General features: G+C 41.9%; 1 protein-coding gene across 1 annotated transcript in view; it reads left to right on the top strand.

The window, feature by feature from the left end:
* slf1 (SMC5-SMC6 complex localization factor 1) overlaps window positions 1-22,649 on the top strand; it is a 140,331-nt gene that overhangs the window by 45,160 nt on the left and 72,522 nt on the right. The window contains exons 4-8 of the mRNA XM_072281213.1: window positions 7,827-8,067; window positions 9,670-9,832; window positions 10,427-10,651; window positions 10,790-10,861; window positions 16,812-16,970. Coding sequence (XP_072137314.1) covers window positions 7,827-8,067; window positions 9,670-9,832; window positions 10,427-10,651; window positions 10,790-10,861; window positions 16,812-16,970 — 860 coding nt within the window. The remainder of the gene's footprint in view (window positions 1-7,826; window positions 8,068-9,669; window positions 9,833-10,426; window positions 10,652-10,789; window positions 10,862-16,811; window positions 16,971-22,649) is intronic.

The raw sequence follows: 22,649 nt of genomic DNA, 5'->3' as shown, positions 1-22,649 counted from the left end.
AAGAATGGACGAAAATCCCCCAAACAAGAATTGAAAGATTCAGCTGGCTACAAAAAGTGTTCACAAGCTGTGATACTTGCCAAAGGGGGTGTTGCCAAAGTACTGCCATGCAGGGTGCCCAAACTTTTGCTTTGGGCTCTTTTCCTTTTTTGTTATTTTGAAACTAAAAGATGGAAATAAAAAAGTTTTTTGCTTAAAATATTAAAAGAAATGTGCCATCTTTAACTTTGCCTTTTGGAAATCAGGTCATCTTTTACTTGCTTAGCTGTTCACAGTAACAGAAATTTTGACCAGGGGTGCCCAAACTTTTGCATGCCACTGTATAAATGCCGTCTTCTCTTTGTCAGCCTCACTCGTGGGGATCTGCTGCTATCCACTCCTCAAGTCCAGCACACTGAACCACTTAGCAACACTCAGACAGGCCAGCATGTCTTCTATCCTTTGGACCGTATACTTGTCGAGGACGGTATGTCTGTTCAGGATCCTATAGTCTACACACATCCATACCTTCCCATTCTTCTTTCTAGCCTCTACTATTGGGGACACATAGGGGCTTCTGGACTCAGTGATGATCCCAGCTTCATTCAACCTACACAAATACTGCTGAACGTCTTCCAACTCTGCAGGGGCCAGTCGCCGCAACCTCTCTCTGAACGGGGTGTCCTTGGTCACCCAGATAGTGTGACGAGTGGTCTTGAAACAACCCACATCAAACTTGTCAGTGGAAAAGGCACCTTCCAGCTTCAACATCATCTCTATCAACCTGCTCTTCTAACCCATAGGTACTGGGGAGTCCCCGAAGTTGAATGACTCAGCAGTCAGCTTTCTCCCCTTTGCAGAGGGTTTCTCCCCAGCTTGTCTCACTGGGATGCTAGACAATACCATCACTGCTTGAAGGTGATCTCCCTCTTCGCAGTGTTCCTGACAGTCAAGGCAACCTGTTCGCCTGTACAACCGAGGGCTTCTGCAGTTTGGGCCTCACCAGTACCCTAGCAAGTAATCCTGACTTTTTGTGGTCTTCTGGAGTATCCACTAAGAGGGCCTCGCCCTCAGGCATTCCAGGAAATTTGGGGGTTCCTATCACTCTCGCCACTTCCCTGAGCCGTAACACGATTGGCTTTGACTGGGTGAACCACACAGTCCCTCGTCTAAACTCGGTATCCAGCCCAATGCAGCTACGCACTTCCTCAAAAGCAGCTCGAAACACTGGGTGAACGGACAATGTTTCCAGAAAGCTCTCTCCAGCTTTCTCCTTGCAGGCCCCCATGAGCCTCCTCACAAGAGGAGTGTTGGTCCCCAACAGAACGGAAATGCCACTCTTCTCAATGGGGTCCAGAAAAACCAGCATTACTGTATCAAGGACCTCAGCCACTGCCACATCGGCCTCCCAAAATTCCAGCTTCACTGACAAATAACCATCTTAAGGATAATCACCAACATTAAGACCTCAGATCTCCAGTGCACTGAATGGCGTCAATGGTAAATGCGTCAGATACCAGTTGTAAAAGGAATGGTACAGCAACATGACTTGCGACCCTGTATCGAGTATGGATTTAGCATAAATACCCTCTATCTGTAGAGACTCACTGGAGCATGGCCCCACTAAGCCTTCAGGAATAGGGTCTTTCGCTTTCGAGGATTCCTTGGTATATTGCTGGGAACGTGTTCCCCCGAGACACCAAGCCGTTTCCTCACTGGGTCTCTTAAGTTTCCTGACGTATTTCTGCCTTGGGGGCTCACTTTCCAAGGGCTTCCTGTCGCTCACACTCCCACCTGAAGTGCCCATCTTCACCACAGTTATAACAGACAATACAGGCCGTCCCCCTTTTTTGCAGATCCCTGGCCCCCGCAGCCCTCTGGGTAGTCTGTCCCTTAGTGAGTCCGCCTCTCTATCAGTCCCATCATACGGGGGGCCACACCCACTGATAACAACTGGGACCTCTCAGTTCTCAACTCTGCCGCAGTGTCCTTTACCACTCCCCGGGTTGGGCTAGCCGTGGTCACTTCCACACAAGCGGCTACTATTGAGGAGTGTACCCTGCTGATGGAGCCCTCCTGCACCTCCGACACATTCTCCTACTCCTGTACTTCTCTGATCGGCTCAACAAACAATGGGGGGGAGGGGCATGTCTTTCGAGACAGTTGGAAACCCCAGGCGATCAGGTCCTGGGACTGGGTGCCCTTTGCTATTTGGTCCATTCTTAACTGATCCACCTCAGCCACCTAAGTGGCCCCTCTGTGCCGCAAGCAATTTAGTTGCCTCTTTAGCCAAAAGATGTAGGCAGAAGGCTTCTTCCCCTTCTCCTGACGCATGTTCTGAAACCCTATCATGACCTCCAGTGGGTTTCCTGTCGTGCCAAATGTATTTTCCAGTGCTCCCATGTAAGCGACAGCAGTGGCAAGGGGGTACTGGGACTTTATGACTCTCACAGTGTCAGCAGCCTGCCCCCTCAAACTCTCAACCAATCTGTCACTTTAAGTCATCAGAGCACCCCCACTCATCTAACAACTGGGAGGTCTGCTCCGCCCAAGTCTCATACTCCTCTTTCCTCTCGGGGTTTGGCGTTATTCCAGAGAATATTCGTAGCTTCTGATGACCCTCTGCCTGTGCACTGGGCCACTTATTCACCAGAGAGGTAAGGGCTGATGCCAACTCAGACTAAGAGTGACTCTCAATCTTCACTGGGGGATGGGGACTAATTAGACATTCCAAATCTGACCATTCCTTCCCCTCACTCCTCAGAAACGAGAGAACCTTGTCTTTGAAGTCTCAGTCCCCAGCTACAGGAAACTTGATTTGCAATTCGGCCTGCTCCGCTACACTCTCCTCCTCCCTGAAAGTATGGGCAGTCCATGGCGCCCCCCCCCCCCCCCCCGCCTAGGGCCCCAACAGTACTAGGCACTTCCACTGCCATTACGTCAGTGCTAGTCTGCACTAAAACAATGTCTTTGCCCGCCATTTTATCAAACCTCCACCCCACAATCATAATTTTGCCGACAGTTTTAACAGTACTTAAAGGTCGAATTAACAATTCACCCAAAGTATGAATATCTACTGACTCAACACGCACACATTAGTTACTGGTAACCCCGTGGGTGCACACTACCGCTCCAACCCAGCAACATCCATACTTGGAAGGGAAGACAGTCTCCAACCCTGCCAAACGTGCGAAATCTGCAGTGCCAAATCTCTTGTTTTGTGGATGCTGTGTGATGAGTTACCCAGTTACAAATCAGTACCAAGAAATAACAGACAGTACCCCATATGCAGTTAAACGATTTAGCTTTATAATTCTTAATTTGACCAGAGGGTTGGTAAAGAAAAAGAAAAGGGCCCATTTTAATGAAGCAGTCTTGTATGCACGTTGGAGCTCATGGTTTCCCGACCGTTAGTCCTCCATCGATTTCCCCCAGGCGTCATCGACTCCCGGCCCCTCACTCCAAGTCTACTCCGTTGGCTACAACCTCTCCTTTCTCGCGTCTTCTTTCTTCATCTCTTGCTGAACAAAAGACCACGAATACCTCGCTCTCGGGCACACAACAAGAAAAAAACACTCCCCTTGTTGGACGGCGCACATTTCAAAGCCCCCGTTATCTCTAGTCATAACCCAAACACTACTGCTACAGAAAAACCATTACATTAACAGTGAGACCTTTCCCAGGGCGTTACACTTAAGCTTGTTGTAGTTGGAGGAGATAGTGGAGATGAGCTTCCACTACCTATTAAATGGGAGTGGATTTAAAAGAATACGGCCGGTTCCTTGCACACCTCCCATCCGTGCTGGGTTGAACGTCAAGCTAGAAACTCTGCCTCATAAAAAAAAAAAACAGACAAATGCCAAAGAAATGGCAAGATTGCTGCACAATGCGCCACAAGGCGCAGAGAGGAACAACGAAGTTGGATGTAAGTTATGGGGTTATTTTGTGCTGGTAAGATTATCACACTGATCTGAGGTAAATCTCTCGATACATGGTTAACAAAGTGTATTTGGACCTGAAACATGTGGGAGAAGGGACAGATAGAAATTTTATCATACAGAGAATGGTGAATCTTTGGAAAGTACTCATTTGGTGAAGAAATGGGGTTGGTGCAGGAATAAAGTAGGTGAAAGTCCATATGGACGACTTGTTTGCATTGCCTGAACTAAACTCATTATAAGTACAAGTGGGGATCAGGGAAAATGAAATAAAGTGGTTCAGACTCTGATAGCTAGGATTTTAAGATTTGAATTATAAACCAAATAAGGAATTGGTTAATGTTTGATTGTTAAGTTATTTTGTAATTAAGTATTAAACTGACAGACATCCCACAACAGACATCCACCCAATGTATATTGTAACTTTCTCACAACTTCTCACCACATTTATTGTTTAGTATGACTAAGAAAAATCATAGTGTATCCTTTGTATCTCCTACAAATTGACTATCAAATTGTAAATTCCCATTTCAATAGTTGACAAAATTTCATGAGAAGGTTTAAGCAAGATTTTTATGCTCCTGGCTTTAGCAGTTTTTACATGGCCTTAATTACTGTGGATAAAATATTAAATATTGAATGATAAATATTGAATTCATGGCTAAGAAGCTCATGCAGGGGGCAGGGCTTCAGGTTCTTGGATCATAGGGATCTCTTCTGGAGGCGATATGACTGTTTTTTTAAAAAAAAGGGGATGAGTTGTACCTGAATCCGAGAGGAGCCAATAATCTCACGGGCAGATTGTTAGAGCTGTTGGGGAGGGTTTAAACTAATTTGGCAGGGAGGTGGGAACCGAAATGGATGCACCCTAGGGTTCTGAAAGATTTAGCATTAGAGATTGGGGAGGCATTAGCAATGATCTTTCAAAAATCATTGGACTCTGGCATGGTGCCAGAAGACTGGAAAATTGCAAATGTCACTCAAAGGAGGAAGGCAGCAGTTAGCCTGGCTACAGTGGTTGAGAAGATCTTGGAGACAATTGTTGAGGATGAGATAATGGAGAACTTGGTGACACAGGACAAGATGGGACAAAGACAGCATGGTTTCCTTAAGGGAAAATCTTGCCGAACGAACCTGTTGGAATTCTTTGAGGAGATTACAAGTAGGATAGACAAAAGGAATGCGGTGGATGTTGTACATTTGGACTTTCAGAAGGCCTTTGACAAGGTGCCACACGTGAGGCTGCTTACCAGGTTAAGAGCCCATGATATTACAGGAAAGTTACTAACATGGTTAGAGCATAGGCTGATTGGTAGGAGGCAGTGAGTGGGAATAAAAGGATCCTTTTCTAGTTAGCTGCCAGTGACTAGTTGTGTTCCGCAGAGGTTGGTGTTGGGAACGTTTCTTTTTATGTTGTATATCAATGATTTAGATGATGGAATAGATGGCTTTGTTGCCAAGTTTGTAGATGATATGAAGATTGGTGGAGACGGCAGGTCATGTTGAGATAACAGGTAGGATGCAGAAGGACGTGGACAGATTAGGAGAATGGGCAAGAGAGTGGCAAATGAAATACATTGTTGGAAAATGTATGGTCATGCACTTTGGTAGTAGAAATAAATGTGGAGACCATTTTTTAAAAGGCAAGAAAATTCAAAAATCTGAGATGCAAAACACCCTAAAGGTTAACTTGCAGGTAGCATCGGTGATGAGGAAGGCAAATGTAATGTTAACATGCATTTCAAAAGGACTTGAATTACTAGAGCAGTGGTGTGATGCTGAGGCTTTATAAGGCACTAGTGAGGCCACACATTGAGTATTGTGAATAGTTTCGGGCTTCTCTCAGAAAAAATGTGCTGGTATTGGAGTGGGTCCAGAAGTGGTTCACAAGGCTGCTTCCCAGAATGAAAGAGTTATATGAAGAATGTTTGATGGCTCTGGGTCTGTACTTGCTGGCATTTAGAAGGATGAGGGTGAATCTCATTGAAACCTTTCGAATGTTAAAGGCCTAGACAGAGTAGATGTGGAAAGGATGTTTTCCATGGTGAGAAGTCTAGGACAGGACTGCACATCCTCAGGATAGAGGGGCATCCATTTAAAACAGAGATGTAGAAAAATTTCTTTAGCCAGAGTGTGGTGAATTTGTGGAATTTGTTGCCACAGGCATGCTGTGGAGGCTGTATTTAAGGCAGAGATTGATAGGTTCTTGATCGAATATGGTATCAAAGGTTACGGGGAGAAAGCTAAGGAGTAGAGCTGAGAAGGGGGGGAAAACGGATCAGCCATGATTGAATGGCGGAGCAGTCTCTATGGGCAAAATTGCCTAATTCTGTTCCGATCTCCAATGGTCTTATAAATTATTGGTTCCTGTCATCAACAATTACTTATGGATTTATTTACCCTTCAACCATATGTGCGTAATTGACTCTGTGGTTGTGGAAGTAATCTACATCTTTCAGTGTTGCTGCGTTCACCAACAACTTTGATGTGTGTTGCTTGAATTTCCAGCATCTGCAGAATTCCTGTTGTTTACATCTTTCAGTGCTTTTCTTGTGTTTGAAGGGTAGGGTGAAGAGGTTATTACCATCCCAGACAAGTATATTATTAAAAATCTATTATAAACAGTTTCACAGGTTGAGTTTCATGTTTCTGTTTTCCAACTAATTTTTTTTCAGAATCCGGTTTATTAACACCAGCATGTGCCATGAAATGTGTTAACTTAGCAGCACTAGTTCAATGCAATACATAATAAAGAAGAAAAAAATAATAAAATAATAAATAACAATTACAATATACATATACTGAATAGATGAAAAATTGTGCAAAACACAGAAATAATGTATATTAAAAAGGAGAGGTAGTGTCCAAGGGTTCAATGTCCATTTAGGAATCGGATGGCAGAGGGAAAGAAGCTGTTCCTGAATCGCTGGGTGTGTGTCTTCAGGCTTCTGTACCTCCTACCTGATGGTAACAGTGAGAAAAGGGCATGCCCTGGGTGCTGGAGGTCCTTAATAATGGGCTGTGCCTTTCTGAGACACCGCTCCTTGAAGATGTCCTGGGTACATTGTAGGCTAGTACCCAAGATGGAGCCAACAAAATTTACAACCCCCTGCAGCTTCTTTCGGTCCTGTGCAGCAGAACTAATTTGACCATTTTGTTTCTTTGTCTTCCGTCATAAAACTGATTCATGCTCAATTTAAGTTTCTTGTGTGTTGTAGCCATGTCTGTATTCTATTTTATCTTGCAACCTTTTATTATGGGTTATGGTAATTTGTACCGTGGGTTTGGGCATGGTAGAAAGAAATGAGTATAGTATATTCACCCTTTGTGGCGTGTTTAGTTAGAGGGAGACTTGGTAGGAGGTGGATATTTTTTGTTGACCGCTAATACTGCTAATTTCGTTATTGCTATGCTAGTTTCTTTAGTTTTTATCGCTGTTTTTCTTTGCTTGTCTTTGCTGGCTTCGTAATAAAGGATCAAACATACTTTTTGCAGCTTGGAACTCAGTTGTTTGGAAGCAGTGTTAATTCCTTCACTCAGTCTCTCAGTGATTTTGGTTTATTCATCAAGTTGTTGTTACATTGTGATTCTGTGCATTGTTGTACTCTATTTGTTATCCTTACTTACTCAACGATACTATTAGATCGTGGCCAGAAGTATTGATCATACAATATCTTCAATAAAATCGTTAATTACTCTCTTTATAGGCAGCTAAACACTTGAGACGCATTCCAATAACCATCTGTGGATCTTGGTGAAAATATCTCCTAAAACAGTGGGGGGAATGAAAAAGAACAATACTTTGAACTAACATGCAAGTGTCTTAGTTATTATACTTTTCCTTTGCCATTATAAAAATTAAATCACTAAATGTAGGAATATGTTTTCTTTTCTATTTATTGGTTTTAGGAAAATGGGTCCTAACGAAAGACTATATCAGTGACAGTGCCAAGAATGGCAGGTGGCTCAATGAAATCCAGTATGAGTGGGGATATAAAATTAAAAGTAACACACAGTTACGTATACCAGTGGATTCTGTACCAAAGATATGGCGTGAGGAGCTGGCTCGATCTGGGATAGCAGGAGTGTTCCACAACTGGAAGGTAGTACTTCTCATTAATGATGAAGGCAGAAGAGCTTGTTTCAAAAGGTACTGTTCAACAGAGCCATTACACTTAGAACAATAATATTTTGCATTCTTTTTGTTATTAGAAATGTGACCTGTAATATTTAAGTAATTTTGCAATAAGTAGTATATAGCAGTGGGTGTAGGTGCTTGTTATGAATTGAAATTATTTTGTCATAGAGAAAATTTTAAAAAAGTGATGAGCAAATGTCAGCAAAGAAATGAAGTATTTTGCATCTTTTCAAAGAATGGTGTTGTCCCAAGAAACCTTCTGGAGGAAATTTGAGCAAAAATTTGATGGCCAAAAGGGGAGATAGTAGACTGAAGTGGGGGGGCAGGGTGTGGAGAGATTGTAGATGTCAATATCTTGTTCTGTTTTAAATAGGTCTTAAAGGAATGGGATATACAATGGATAATTATGTTACTGACTAAGTGTATCTGAAAACAATACAGGTGAACATTGATAGGAAACCAGAGTAAGGAAAATGTATTGTGTGTTATGCACAATGTCAAGAACAGTAAATACTGTGTAGAATTCAGTGATTTTAGTCATGCAACAAGCTCTAAACCCAAATGATTCTGCAAAACCAAAATTGAGCATTGTTGACCAGTTTTTAGTGGGACAGGTGCTGCCTAACAGTAGTCAATGTACTTACATTAACTTTGAGTCTGATACTGCATTGTCCTGCTTTTTATGAACAGCACTTGGCTGAGCAATTGGCTACATTATTGGTTGGATATTGGAATGTCTAGAAGCCTAGTTTAATCTGGTGCATGTTGGCTTTGGTTCTTCGCAGTATCTTGCATACTGGCCAGTTTTCTTATTGCTTGGAGTGATTTGAATTCGCTGGCTTCTGTGGAAAACCTGGAGGCAGATTACTTATCGACCTGACACTTGCAAATACTTTAGTCACGTAATTTACCTTTGTGTACTGCATTCTTCCATTGTTAAGGATAGGGTTGCTCATGAACATTTCTCCTCTTGTTCAAGTAACCTCCATTCAATGCTGCATGTGGTAAGCCTCTGGTTTTGACAAACGAGAAAATCTGCAGATGCTGGAAATCCCAAAACAACACACACAGGATGACCTGAAATGCTGTCTACTCTGAGTTCCTAAGCATTTTGTGTGTTATTCTGGTTTTGAATTGATCTTTTAGTTGTGGGATTGTATATTAGTCTTGGCATGGTAGTTCTACTACTCTGCTGCTGTAACTTAACCTCCTGGCACCATCCTGGGGCTGCTCGAGGCATATCCATTCAAGTGCTTCATTTGAACTGGGGTTATTGCTTGGTTTGATGGTCATGGTTGTCTTGTGCTTCAGTTACAGATTGTGGTGGAGTACCTTTCTGCTGTTGATGCTGTCTGCCTCATGTAAGGCTGATGTTCAGTGTCGAAAGATTTCTGAATCCATTCCATTTGCATAGACCATTGGACAGTAGGATTTGATCTCTACATTGATAATATGATCACTCTATCAATCTCTGTTATAGGCAGACCCACCTGTATACTTAAAAAAAAAACAAGAATAAGTGTACAAAGATTGTGGGTATATGGGTGTTGATATATCTATAGATGTGAAAATTTACACTTAAGTAAATTTAGAAAGCAGTGTCTATTTTTCAAGGGTCCTACATGCTGGGAAAGCAACAGTCTATCATCGACCAAGAAAATGCTGTCAGATTACACATGTATTTACAGAAAGCAGAAATTATACGATGGAGAAGCTAAGAAATATATACAAGGCTCCTTGTTATCCTGTGGAGTACATTGGACGGTTCATTATGCAGGTATTAACAGCTGCTTAATCTGAAGGTTTAGTCACTTGGTTGTAAGGGGAAAGCCACTCTTGAGTGATGATCATTGCAGGATTGTTTGGCTTCATTTAAACATCCTTAATTTTTGAATTCTGTATCAAATCAGTTTTAAGAATGTTTTCACAAAGCTAGTTTTGTGAAATATAGTTATAATTATTTGGAAGATCTCCTGGTATGCTGACTTATTTGATTTGCACTCTGCTACTAACATTTTGGTAGGAGTAATGGAGAGCTGTGGGAAACAGAAGAGTAGATGAAAATGAAGGCAAATCTGCTTTATGAGCATAATGAATGGTAGGCAGGCTTGAGAGGCCAAGCTGAATATTCCTTTTTTTTTAGTTCTTGATATAATTACCCAATCTTATCTTGTATTTGGTTTGCTCATCACCTGATATCACCAGTTGGATGTAGCTGGATCAGGTCCTTTTCGGCCCAGATCTTTGTTATCAAATCTGGTAAGAAGTAGATATTTGTCTTTGCATCTGCAATCTCCTTGTATTAAGCTCTGAAAGCAGTAATTTGGAAATTTGGGATGCATTATCACTAAATTCAAATTTTGATTTGCAGCCTCTTTGTTGTAAAATATCAAACCCGGACCTTGAGCTCTCATGTATGAATATTGAGTATAATGATTACATGAAATCCAGTTTCTTCCTGAATTCAACTTTTGATGATGCACAGACCTTGCAGCCAAGTTTCCAAGGAAGAAAGGATGTGAAGGTTATCGCTACTTCAAATAATCAGAGTGACACACTAGAGCTAAGACTTCGGATGTGCCTTAGTTCACCTGCGGTAGGTGGCAAATCTTCAAAACAGCTTATGCAGTAACTATTAAATTCTGTTGTTAACAAACAAAAAACATGTACATTACTAAATGTAGGCTTTAAGTTTCATGCGATTTTTTTTTTCTTCCTCTGGTTTTTCTTTCAGGCAATACAAAGCAAATATGTACCATCGGATATAGCCTGCTGCTTACGTACTTCAAATGCAAGAGAACGCCAGGTTTGCTGAAATATAGTGCTTATACATATTGAAATTTGTAAGGACTTGTGACTCTAATACGTTATGATATGCTGATTTTTAAATCGTAGTACAAATGACAGATCATTGTGATTCTAGTATCTAAAACTTTAAAGTGCCACACATGGCATAAATTATACCTGGCGTATTTTGTACACAACTTGTGTTGTTCCTTTGCACACAACTCTCTATAGAATATTTCAAAATGGTTGAACATATTAGTGAAAAATCTTTTACATGTCATAAAGTCATAGAATACTACAGCCTAGAAACAGGGCCTTGGGTTCACTAGTCCATGCTGAACCATTAACCTCCCAAGTCCCATTGACCTGTACCTGGACCATAGCCCTCCAAACCTTTCCCATCCTTGTACCTGTCCAAATTTCTCTAGTGTTGAAATTGAACCCACATCTGCCACTAGAGGTGGCAGCTCGTTCCACACAGTTATCACCCTTTTCACCCTTAACTCGTGACCTGTAGCTGCAGTCTCACCCAACCTCAGTGGAAAAACACTGCGTGTTTTTACCCTGTGCATACCCCTCATAATTTTGTATACCTCTATCAAGTAACCCCTCCCCACAATCTTCTCCGTTCTAGGGAATGAAGTCCTAACCTATTCAACCCTTCCCCATAACTCAAGTCCCGGCAACATCCTTGTAAATCTTCTCCACACTCCTTCAATTTTATTTAGATCTTTTTTGTAGGTAGGTTACCAAAACTGTCCAAATTGGACCTCGCCGACCTCTTAGAATTTCAGCATAACATCCCATGAAGGCCAATGTGCCAAAAACTTTCTTTATGACCTTATGTGTTGAACTCCTGAGCTATGAGGAAGTCAGCTTGTGTTTATGCCCACTAGCAGACAAGTGAGCAAAACCAGTACCCCATGATATTACAGGAAAGATACTAGCATTGATAAAAAAAAAAAAATTGGCTGACTGGCAGAAGGCAAAGAATGGGAATAAAGGGCAAAGAGTGGTTACTGGTGACTAGTGGGTCAGTGTTGGGACTGCTTCTCTTTACATTATATGTCAATGATCTGGTTGATGGAATTGATGACTTTGTAACCAAGCCTGCAGACAAAATATAAATAGATGGAAGAACAGAGTCGAGAGGGGAGGTAGTCTGCAGAATGACTTGGACAGGTTAGGAGAATAAGGGAAGAAGTGGCAGATGCAGTGTAGTGAAGGGAAGTGTATGTTCATGCATTTTGGTAGAAGGAATAAAGGCGTATACTATTTTCTAAAATTCAAAAATCAAAGGTACAAGGGGACTTGGGTGTCCTGGTGCAAGATTCCCTAAAGGTTAATTTGCAGATTGAGTCTGTGGTAAGGAAGGCAAATGTAATGTTAGTATTCATTTTGAGAGGACCAGAATATGAGAGCAAGGATGTAATGTTGATGCTTTATAAGGCATTGGTCAGACTGCACAGAATGTGTCGAGCAGTTTAGGGCTCCTTGTGAGAAAGGATGTTCTGGCATTGGAGAGGGTACTGAGGAGGTTCACGAGAACAATCCTGGGAATGAAAGGGTTAACGTATGAGGAGTGTTCATTTGCTCTGGGCCTGTATCCCTACCCCAGCCCCAGTTCCTGGCTTTCTTTCCGTAACCTTTGATGCCATGTCCAATTAAGAACCTATCAAGCTCTGCCTTAAATACACCCAATGACCTGGCCTCCACAGCTACCAATGGTAATAAGTTCTACAAATTCACCTCACTCTGGCGGAAGAAATTTCTCTGCATCTTTGTTTTATATGGATACCCCTCGATCCTGCACCTGTGTCCTCTTGTTCTAGGCATGGGAAACATCCTTTCCACATGTACCATGTCTAGGCCTTTCAACATTCAAGAGGTTTCATTCCCAGAATCATTCTTGTGAACATCCTCTGAACACTCCAATGCCAATGCATCTCTTCTTGGGTGAGGAGCCCAATAGTGTTCACAATATGCAAGATGAGACCTCATCAGTGCCTTATAAAGCCTCAGCATCACACCCCTGCTCTTGCATTCTAGACCTCTTGAAATGAATGCTAACATTGCACCACTTACTCTACCTGCAAGTTAACCTTCAGGTTATTCTGCACAAGGACTCCCAAGACCCTTTGCATCTCAGAGTTTTGGATTTTTCTCCCCATTTAGAAAATAGTCTGCACATTTATTTCTTGTACATTTGACCATACATTTTTCCAGCATTGTATTCCATTTGCCACTTTCTTGACCAATATCCTAATCTGTCTCAGTTCTTCTGCAGCCTACGTGTTTCCTCAATATTCCCTGCCCCTCCACCAATCTTCGTGTCATTTGCAAACTTGGCAACAAAGTAACCTATTCCATCATCTAAATCATTGATTTGCGACATGAAAAGAAGCAGTTCCAACACTGATCCCTGCAGAACACCACTAGTCACTGGCAGCCAACTAGAAAAGCATCTTTTTATTCTCACACGCTGCCATTACCAATCAGCCAGTGCTCTAGCCATGCAAGTAACTTTCTGTAATACCATGGGCTCTTAAGCAGCCACATGCGTGGCACCTTGTTAAAGGCCTTCTGAAAGTCCAAATATACAACATCCACTGCATCCTCTTTATCCTACTTGTAATTTCTTCAAAAGACTCCAACAGGTTCCTCAGGCAAGATTTTCCCTGAAGGAAACCATACTGACTTTGTCCTATATTGTCCTGTGTCACCAAGTTCTCCATAATCTCATCCTCCTTGACAATTGATTCTGAAATCTTCACAACCACTGAGATCGGGCTAACTGGTCTATAATTTCCTTTCTGGTGCCTTCCTCCTTTCTTCAAGAATAGAGTGGCATTTGCAATTTTCCAGTCCTCTGGCATGCCAGAGTCCAATGAGTTCTGAAAGATCATTACCAATGCCCCCACCATCTCTACAGCTATCTCTTTCAGAATCCTCGGGTGCAGTTCACCTGGCCCGGGTAACTTGTGTACACTTAAGCTCTCAGCTTTTTGAGCACCTTCTCCCTTGTACTAGTAACAGCACTCACTTCTCTTCCCTCACACTCCTGAACATCTGGCACACTGCTAGTGTCTTCCGCAGTAAAATCTGATGCAAATTACTCATTTAGTTCATCTGCCATCTCCTTGCCCCCATTACTATTTTTCTGGCCTCATTATCTAGCGGTCCTATATCCACTGTCATTTCTCTTTTATTTTTTTACATACTTGAAAAATCTCTTACTATCCACTATGATATTGTTTGCTAGCTTGCTTCAATATTTCATCTGTTCCCTCCTAATGACTCTTAGTTGCTCTTTGTAGGTTTTTTAAAGTTTCCCAATCCTGTCTTTCCACTACTTTGTTGTATGCCCTCTTTTGCTTTTACATTTGCTTTGACTTCCCTTGTCAGCCACAGTTGTACTATTTTGCCATTTGAGTATTTCTTTGGCCTTGGAATGCATATGTTCTACACTTCCTTCATTTTTTCCGAAACTCACACCATTGCTGTTCTGCTGTCGTCCCTGCCTGCATCTCCTTCCAATTTATCTTGGCCAAACCTCTCTCATACCACTGTAATTTCCTTTACTCCACTGAAATACTACTATGTCGGACTTTACTTTCTCCTTATCAAATTTGAAGTTGAACTTAATCATTATGTGATTCTAAGCATTCTATTACCCTAAACTCCCTAATCACCTCTGGTTCATTACATAAATCTAATCCAGTATAGCTGATCCCCTAGTAGGCTCAACAACAAACTGCTCTAAAAAGCCATCTCGTAGGCATTCAACAAACTCGCTCTCTTGAGATCCATTACCAACCTGATTTTTCCCAGTCAACATGAATGTTAAAATCTCCCATGACTGTCATAACATTGCCCCTTTGAAAGTTTGGTGTTGCAGAAAATTGTGGAATGGACTATTTTGTGAGAATGTGATCCCCTCCCATAATGTATGAGTTGCCTATATTTTTCCAGTGTTGCAGATATTTAACCTGAATTGGGTAATAAGACTAAGCTTTTCTTATTGACCAGATCACAGGCATTATAGTCCATAACATTGACCCAGATTATCTTAATAGTTGTTCACTTCTGTCCAAACTGGAATTAGAGCTTTGCCTACTGTCAAACTCTGAGGACTTTCACATTTATAATAGACATGGATAAGGTGAATATAATCATTAAACAATAACATTCTACTGAGATGTGGAATAAAATTCACCATCATGGAATTAGTGTGTTTTTTCTTTTGGGGGTTGAGGAATAAATTAATATAATTTGTTTTTCTTTTTATCTTGCATCTAAACACACATGCATGCTGATGACACAGTGTTGTGTTGCAGAAAATCGTGGAATGGACCATTTTGTGATCCCCTCCCATAATGTATGTTGCCTGTATTCTCCAGCTTTGTGTGTTCCATCATACTGAAACACCATCTTCAGCATTAATCAGAAACTTGACAGTTGCCTTCATATATCCTCTTTGTTAATATTCATGAAACCCCAGTTTCCTTGGGCTGCGTACACCTAGGGAATACACACTCTGGTCCCGCCAAATCCGTGAGGTTGGGACGACTCTCTCACCCCAAACCCCGGTTTGTGTGAATGCTCTGTGATTTGCTGTTACAATGCAGTGCCAAGAAATAACAGACTGCATGCAATTAAAGGAATTATATTTATGAATGTTAACTAAAGGATTAGTAAAGAAAAGAAAGGGGGAAAAAAATGGCTCTTTAAAATTAAACAGTCAAATGTGCACAAGTTGAAGCTCAATTCCTCCAAAAGTAATATTCACTGATCCTCGGTAGACCTCCGCTTACTTCATCGAATCAAGGTCCCCCACTGGGTCGATTCCTATGATGGGTTCTCTCCAGCTTCTCCTCTCTTAATCTCCCACCGAACAAAGACCCCAGCTCACACCAGTGTCAGGCACACAAACAAAAAACCTGCTCCCCTGATTGGATGGCTCACATCCCAAAGCACCCGTTACCTCTAACCGTAACACAAACACTGCTTCTACAGAGAGACCATTACTTAGGCAGTGAAACCTTTACCAGGGTGTTACATTCAGTCTCTGTAATCTGCACTCACAATAACTTTAACAACTGTAATGTGATGAGATGTATGGACTGGAGCAGGAAGGCTTTTGTTCAACATTATCAGGGAACTTTACTGTTATGGATTATTGTTAAAGATGATTTACATTCAGAATTGAAATGTTAATCTCTAAAATACTACAAGGACAGGAAAGAATTTAAGCAGAAACCTCTTATACACTAACTTAACAATTTTCAGGTCACATGCATGTGATAATAAACCTGATTCTGATTATACACTTACAGTTGTTGCTAATTGGATGTTTTCTGTAATAATTACCTGAATTGACAAAACATATGAAACTTTGTTTACTGGTTGATGTCATCTGATAATGTAACAATTCTATACCCCAGCTGTATCTTGTGTTGAATGCTTTCCAATCTTCATCTTGTTTAAGATACCGGTATTTTAATTTCAATCCATCTGAATTAAATACTTTCTCATCTTGCAAAAAATATTTACCTTGGTAAAAATATTAGCTACCATGTGTTTTGTACTAGTACTTTCCTGACTATGGGGTCTAATGATATTATGATTGCTATTTCCCAAGTGTACCCCCAAAAACATTGTCCCTTTACTCCAATTTATTAGTTGAATTTGCTCCTGTGGACTAGAAATATACGTATTGATCTAGACCATTTTACATTGCACATTATATGAATTTTTCCTCTTTCCTTTTGTCTTTTAAATATCCTGTATTTTCCAGCCCAGTAAGATAAATGTCTTCATTATCTTTCCCCATCTTGCTTTGATACGGCAAGTGTTTGACTACTAGCTGTCATCCATTACGTGTAATTTCTATGTTTCAATTTCTCTGTTTTGGTTTCAAGTCAAATACTTGAACTAAGTTGTTCATTTAACTTAACTTTCTCTTCCAGATTCAAGTAATGTTTCCTGGAGTTACTTCTAATAGAATAGAAGGTATTTTGGAGGGGCAGTTCTACATGGAAGCATTAAAGGAAATGGGCTTCCATTTGTCATCCAAGTTTTTTCCACCAGCACCTCTTATGCAATCCTTCTTGCAGCTGATTCTGGATGTGAGTTAAAGATTCAATGTTTGAAGTTAACTTCAAGTCTTACCATTTTCTATTGGCAGTGGGAAAGACTAATTAACAGTTTTCCTAATTATAGCTATGTGAGTGTTACCAAGATGTGGCAATCATAGAAACATAGAAAATAGGTGCAGGAGTAGGCCATTCGGCCCTTCGAGCCTGCACTGCCATTTATTATGATCATGGCTGATCATCCAACTCAGAACCCTGCACCAGCCTTCCCTCCATACCCCCTGATCCCCGTAGCCACAAGGGCCATATCTAACTCCCTCTTAAATATAGCCAATGAACCGGCCTCAACTGTTTCCTGTGGCAGAGAATTCCACAGATTCACCACTCTCTGTGTGAAGAAGGTTTTCCTAATCTCAGTCCTAAAAGGCTTCCCCTTTATCCTCAAACTGTGACCCCTCGTTCTGGACTTCCCCAACATCGGGAACAACCTTCCTGCATCTAGCCTGTCCAATCCCTTTAGGATTTTATACGTTTCAATCAGATCCCCCCTCAATCTTCTAAATTCCAACGAGTACAAGCCTAGTTCATCCAGTCTCTCTTCATATGAAAGTCCTGCCATCCCAGGAATCAATCTGGTGAACCTTCTTTGTACTCCCTCTATGGCAAGAATGTCTTTCCTCAGATTAGGGGACCAAAACTGCACACAATACTCCAGGTGTGGTCTCACCAAGGCCTTGTACAACTGCAGTAGTACCTCCCTGCTCCTGTACTCGAATCCTCTCGCTATAAATGCCAGCATACCATTCGCCTTTTTCACCGCCTGCTGTACCTGCATGCCCACTTTCAATGACTGGTGTATAATGACACCCAGGTCTCGTTGCACCTCCCCTTTTCCTAATCGGCCACCATTCAGATAATAATCTGTTTTCCTATTTTTCCCACCAAAGTGGATAACTTCACATTTATCCACATTAAGTTGCATCTGCCATGAATTTGCCCAGTCACCCAACCTATCCAAGTCACCCTGCATCCTCTTAGCATCCTCCTCACAGCTACTCACAGTCTATTTTAAATTAAAAGGATGGGGCCCAAGGTTATGCTGTCCCAACAATAGTCAGATTATCAACTACTTCCTCATATTTTAAGCTAAAGTACATCTTCCAGCAAGTGCTGTACCTAGTTCCACAAGCTAGTCTGCTGCATTGTTTACTAATGATTTTGTCTCATTTCTGACGCTGGATAGGAAAAATGCCTCCTTCCTCTTAAAACAAGTAGAAATAATGAGACCTGAAAAAATAATAGAGATATCTACAGTATATCAATTAATAACCACATTTATATTGCAAAACACCCCATCCCAGAATTTAATTATATGAACGTGAAATTTTATTTCTTCCAAGAGAGAAAATATGCAACTTTTTAACTTCATCCTTTTCCTTCAATCCCTGATGTATATCTCAATGAGTCATCTGCTTCCTGTAATTTGCTGCTTTACTTTGTCACATTTGTAACAACTGCACTATAAGTGAAACCATCATTCAAGCAGAAACTCGGTGACTGGATACTTTGACTACGCCCACACTACGCCGGATAATTTTGAAAACGAAGCTTTTTCTCTTCGTTTTGGCCTTCCGTCCACACTGAAGCAGCGTTTTCAGCCCCCGAAAACGGAGATTTTCAGATACTGTCTCCAGAGTGAATAAATCTGAAAACGCCTAATATCCGTTGTAGTGTGTATGGGGTAACCGGAGCTTTTTAAAACCGCTGTCATGACGTGCCGGAACAGATGGTGACAGCGTGGCATTTCATTGTTTTATTATTATTATTACTACTACTTTATTGTCCTCAAAGAATTGATACTAGAGCATACAATCATCACAGCGATATTTGATTCTGCGCTTCGCAGAACCTAACAATTTCAGAACAGACGGCAACGAGCCTGAAGCTAGAAGAGTTAGAAATGTACTCACCAAATACTTTGACTCATAGCTTACTGACTAAATAAGTATACTCACTTTGCCCTGTTTTCTGTCCTTGCTTGTATGAAGGTGGTTTACCTATTTATGTAAGTACTTCTCTGACAATAGATGTGTAACAACCTAATGTAACATTGTATGGAAATACAAGATAACACTGATGCAGACATGCTTTATACATTTAACAAGGTGCTTTATTAATGCAACAGAGTTGGTCAGTTTTTCAATGTTCGTCGTCAGCCGGGTCATACTGTCCGTGAACTCCCTGTCGGTTGCCTCCATATGCTTCAGTATTTGTTTTTTTTTAGTTTTAAGTCCTCCTGCGCGAGAGCCAAGAGCAATTCCTTTTAAGTTTTTCTACTCTGTAACTGGACAAACGCACACTGAGTATATAGTTTCCTCTTCGCTTGTTTTCTGTGTGTCCTGCGCGTGCCCAGTAGGAGGAGATTCGCCCAAATATCCATTTAATGTGGACAGAGGTATTTTGAAAAACGCTTAGTGTGGATGCCTATTGTTTTTACTCGAAACCGGCGTTTTCTAAATTATCCGTTGTAGTGTGGACGTAGCCTTTGCCAACAAATGTACTTTAAGAAATTGTACAGGAAGAAAATAACAAAAGTTGTTAACAACTTGGTGCAAATTTGAGATCATCGTGCATCCATGTCAACTTGATGCAAATTGCATGCTATTATTGCACTTGATTCTTTTATTGTTTCCACTTGCCTGCTCCAATTGTAAATGTTCTGCTCCTCAAAAGCAGGAGATAATGATGATATCATAAATAATGTTTGTCATCAGGTAGTCATAAAATACTTTTAAAAATTCAGGAGCTCTGGTGTACTGTGCACTGTCCTCTAACCAAAATCACAAAACCAATGGCTACAGTTAAAGTCTGATAATCCATCATCCTCCTCCATTTTCAACGGAACAGCTATTGTGCTTCCAACAATGATTCATTAGTTTTGGAGACTAGTTTTGGTCCGGGCATAAAAGGAAACAGAAAAGGCAGGTGATTGGGGCTGCTCCTATACCTTATGGTCTTATGGACCCTGATCGTCTGCTCAAAAGCAAAAATAATTCTGCTCTGAAATGGCAGCTTTTCACCAACACTACTGTTCAAATGTTTGAAACCGTTGAAAAATGGCCGTCTCAATCTTCTAGACTTGTTAAGATTCTAGAGGCAACCCAGTGTTGCTTTTGGCCTCTGAGGAGGAGTCTAGCAGGAGATTTTCCATTGTCATGCTTATTTGCTGTGCAAGTCTAAATTATTTTGTTGCATTTGAATGACTTTAAAGTTTTGGGTGTTCTTTTTTGTTTTAATGTTGGAATTTTTACCTTCTTGCATGCCAGCAAGGCCAACATTTAATTAATTTAATTTAACAATTCAGTGAGAAATAGCCCTTGGACCCTTCGAGCCACTGCACCCCAGCAACCCCTCAACCTCAATTTAACAATGACTTATTAACCTACTATTTGGTACATCTTTGGACTGTGGGAAGAAACCGCAGCACCTGGGGAAAACCCACGCTTTCCAGAGAATGGTGCTGGAATTGAACTCCGATCTCTGGAGTGCCTGATCTGTATAGCATTGCACTAACAGCGAAGCTACCATGCTGCCCGTTTATTGCACTAAGGTCCTTTTGAAAGTGATGGTGAACCGTATTTATTCAGTCCTGCAGTTTTTGTGGAGGTAGTCCAATGATATTATTGATTAGGGGTATTCTAGATTTAGAAATCTGGCTATTCCTTCTTTATTGTGTCGAAGTTGGGAAGGTGTCTGAATGGGATGGAAGTAGTAATTTGAAGATTTTCCCTGCAACTGTTTCTCACTCCTCTTTGGAAGAGATTGTGAATCTGTAAGCTGGTGTTAAAGTAGTCTGGGCAAGTAATGTACACAAAACATGCTGGAGGAACTCAGCAGGTCGGGCAGCATCTGTGGAAACAATCAGTCAACGTTTCAGGCCGGAACCCTTCGTCAGGACTGAAAGAGGAAGGGGCAGAGGCCCTATAAAGAAGGTAGGGGGAAGGTGGGAAGGAGAAGGCTGGTAGACTGTCTACTGACATCTTCTACAACCCACTGACGCTGTCTTGGTCTCCGTCTCTGGAGACAGACTGTCCACTGGCATCTTCTACAAGCCCACAGACTCTCATAACTACCTCGACTATACCTCTTCCCACCCTGCCACATGCAAAAATCCCATTCATTATTCCCAGTTCCTCCGTTTCTGCCACGTCTGCTCCCAGGATGAGGCTTTCCATTCCAGGACATCTCAAATGTCCTCTTTCTTTAAGGATCGTGGTTTCCCTTCTGCCATCATCAATGATGCCCTCACCTGCATCTCCTCCATTTCCCACACTTCGGACCTCACCCCATCCTCCCCTCACCACAACAGGGACAGGGTTCCCCTTGTCCTCACCTACCACCCCACCAGGCTCCGGATCCGGGTATTCCCTAACTGGAAACCTTGGATGAATTATGAAGTCGTCCTTTTTAAAGGCTAGAGCTGTGACTTTTAGCTCCAGGGATACCAGTCGCTACACGGAATCCAGGCGTGAACTCGGGAAAGTCATTAAGGGCGCCAAGAGGCAATATCGAGCCACGTTGGAAGCCCAGGCTAACCAAAGGGATGCCAGTAGACTATGGCAGGATCTAAATGAGATCACTGGGCGCAAAGAAAAGGCTGGGAATATCAATAACTGTGGCGCTTCTCTTCCTGATGAACTTAACGTATTCTACGCAAGATTCGAACAGAAGAGGAGCGTCCTGCTCCCTGCAGATGAACCGGACCTGGTGGCATCAAGATTCATCGTCACCGAGGAGAATGTTAGAAGGGCCTTCCTGAAGGTAAATCCAAGGAAGGCGACGGGCCCAGATGGCGTCCCAGGACGGGTTCTCCCGGCCTGTGCAAGCGAGCTAGCTGGAGTGTTTGCTGAGGTCTTCAACTGCTCCTTGCTTCAGTCTAAGATCCCCTCGTGTTTAAGAAGGCAACGATAATCCCACTGCCGAAGAAGAGCAAGGTGGCATGCCTGAATGACTATCAACCTGTGGCTCTGACATCAATTGCTATGAAGTGCTTCGAGAGATTGGTTATGACACACATCAACTACAGCCTACTGGTCAACCTCGACGCTTTGCAATTCGCCTACCGGAGCAACAGGTCAATGGCAGATGCCATCTCTCTGGCCCTACATTCCTCCTTAGAACACCTGGAGAATAAAGACGCATACGTAAGGCTCCTTTTCATTGACGACTACAGCTCTGCTTTTAATACCATCATTCCAAATAAACTGATTCCTAAGCTCCAGAACCTGGGCCTTAGCACTCAGATCTGCAGTTGGATCTTCAACTTCCTCACAGACAGGACCCAGGCTGTAAAAATAGGGGACAAGCTCTCCTCTACAATCACTCTGAGCACCGGTGCCCCACAAGGCTGTGTACTCAGCCCCCTGATGTACTCACTGTACACCCATGATTGTGTAGCCAAGTTTCCATCAAACTATTATATAAGTTTGCCGATGACAACAATTGTAAACCGTATCTCGGGTAATGATGATTTTGAGTACAGAGAGGAAATTAAGAACCTGGTGGCATGGTGCGAAGACAATAACTTATCCCTCAACGTCAGCAAGATGAAGGAATTGGTTGTTGACTTCAGAAGGAGTAGCGGACCGCACGACCCAACTTACATCGGTGGTGCGCAAGTGGAACAGGTCAAAAGCTTTAAGTTCCTGGGGT

The sequence above is a fragment of the Mobula birostris genome, chromosome 17, assembly GCF_030028105.1.
Source record: "Mobula birostris isolate sMobBir1 chromosome 17, sMobBir1.hap1, whole genome shotgun sequence".
In the NCBI taxonomy this organism is placed as follows: domain Eukaryota; kingdom Metazoa; phylum Chordata; class Chondrichthyes; order Myliobatiformes; family Myliobatidae; genus Mobula; species Mobula birostris.
The sequence above is the reverse complement of the archived record's forward strand: the minus strand, read 5'-3'. Positions and strand labels throughout refer to the sequence as shown.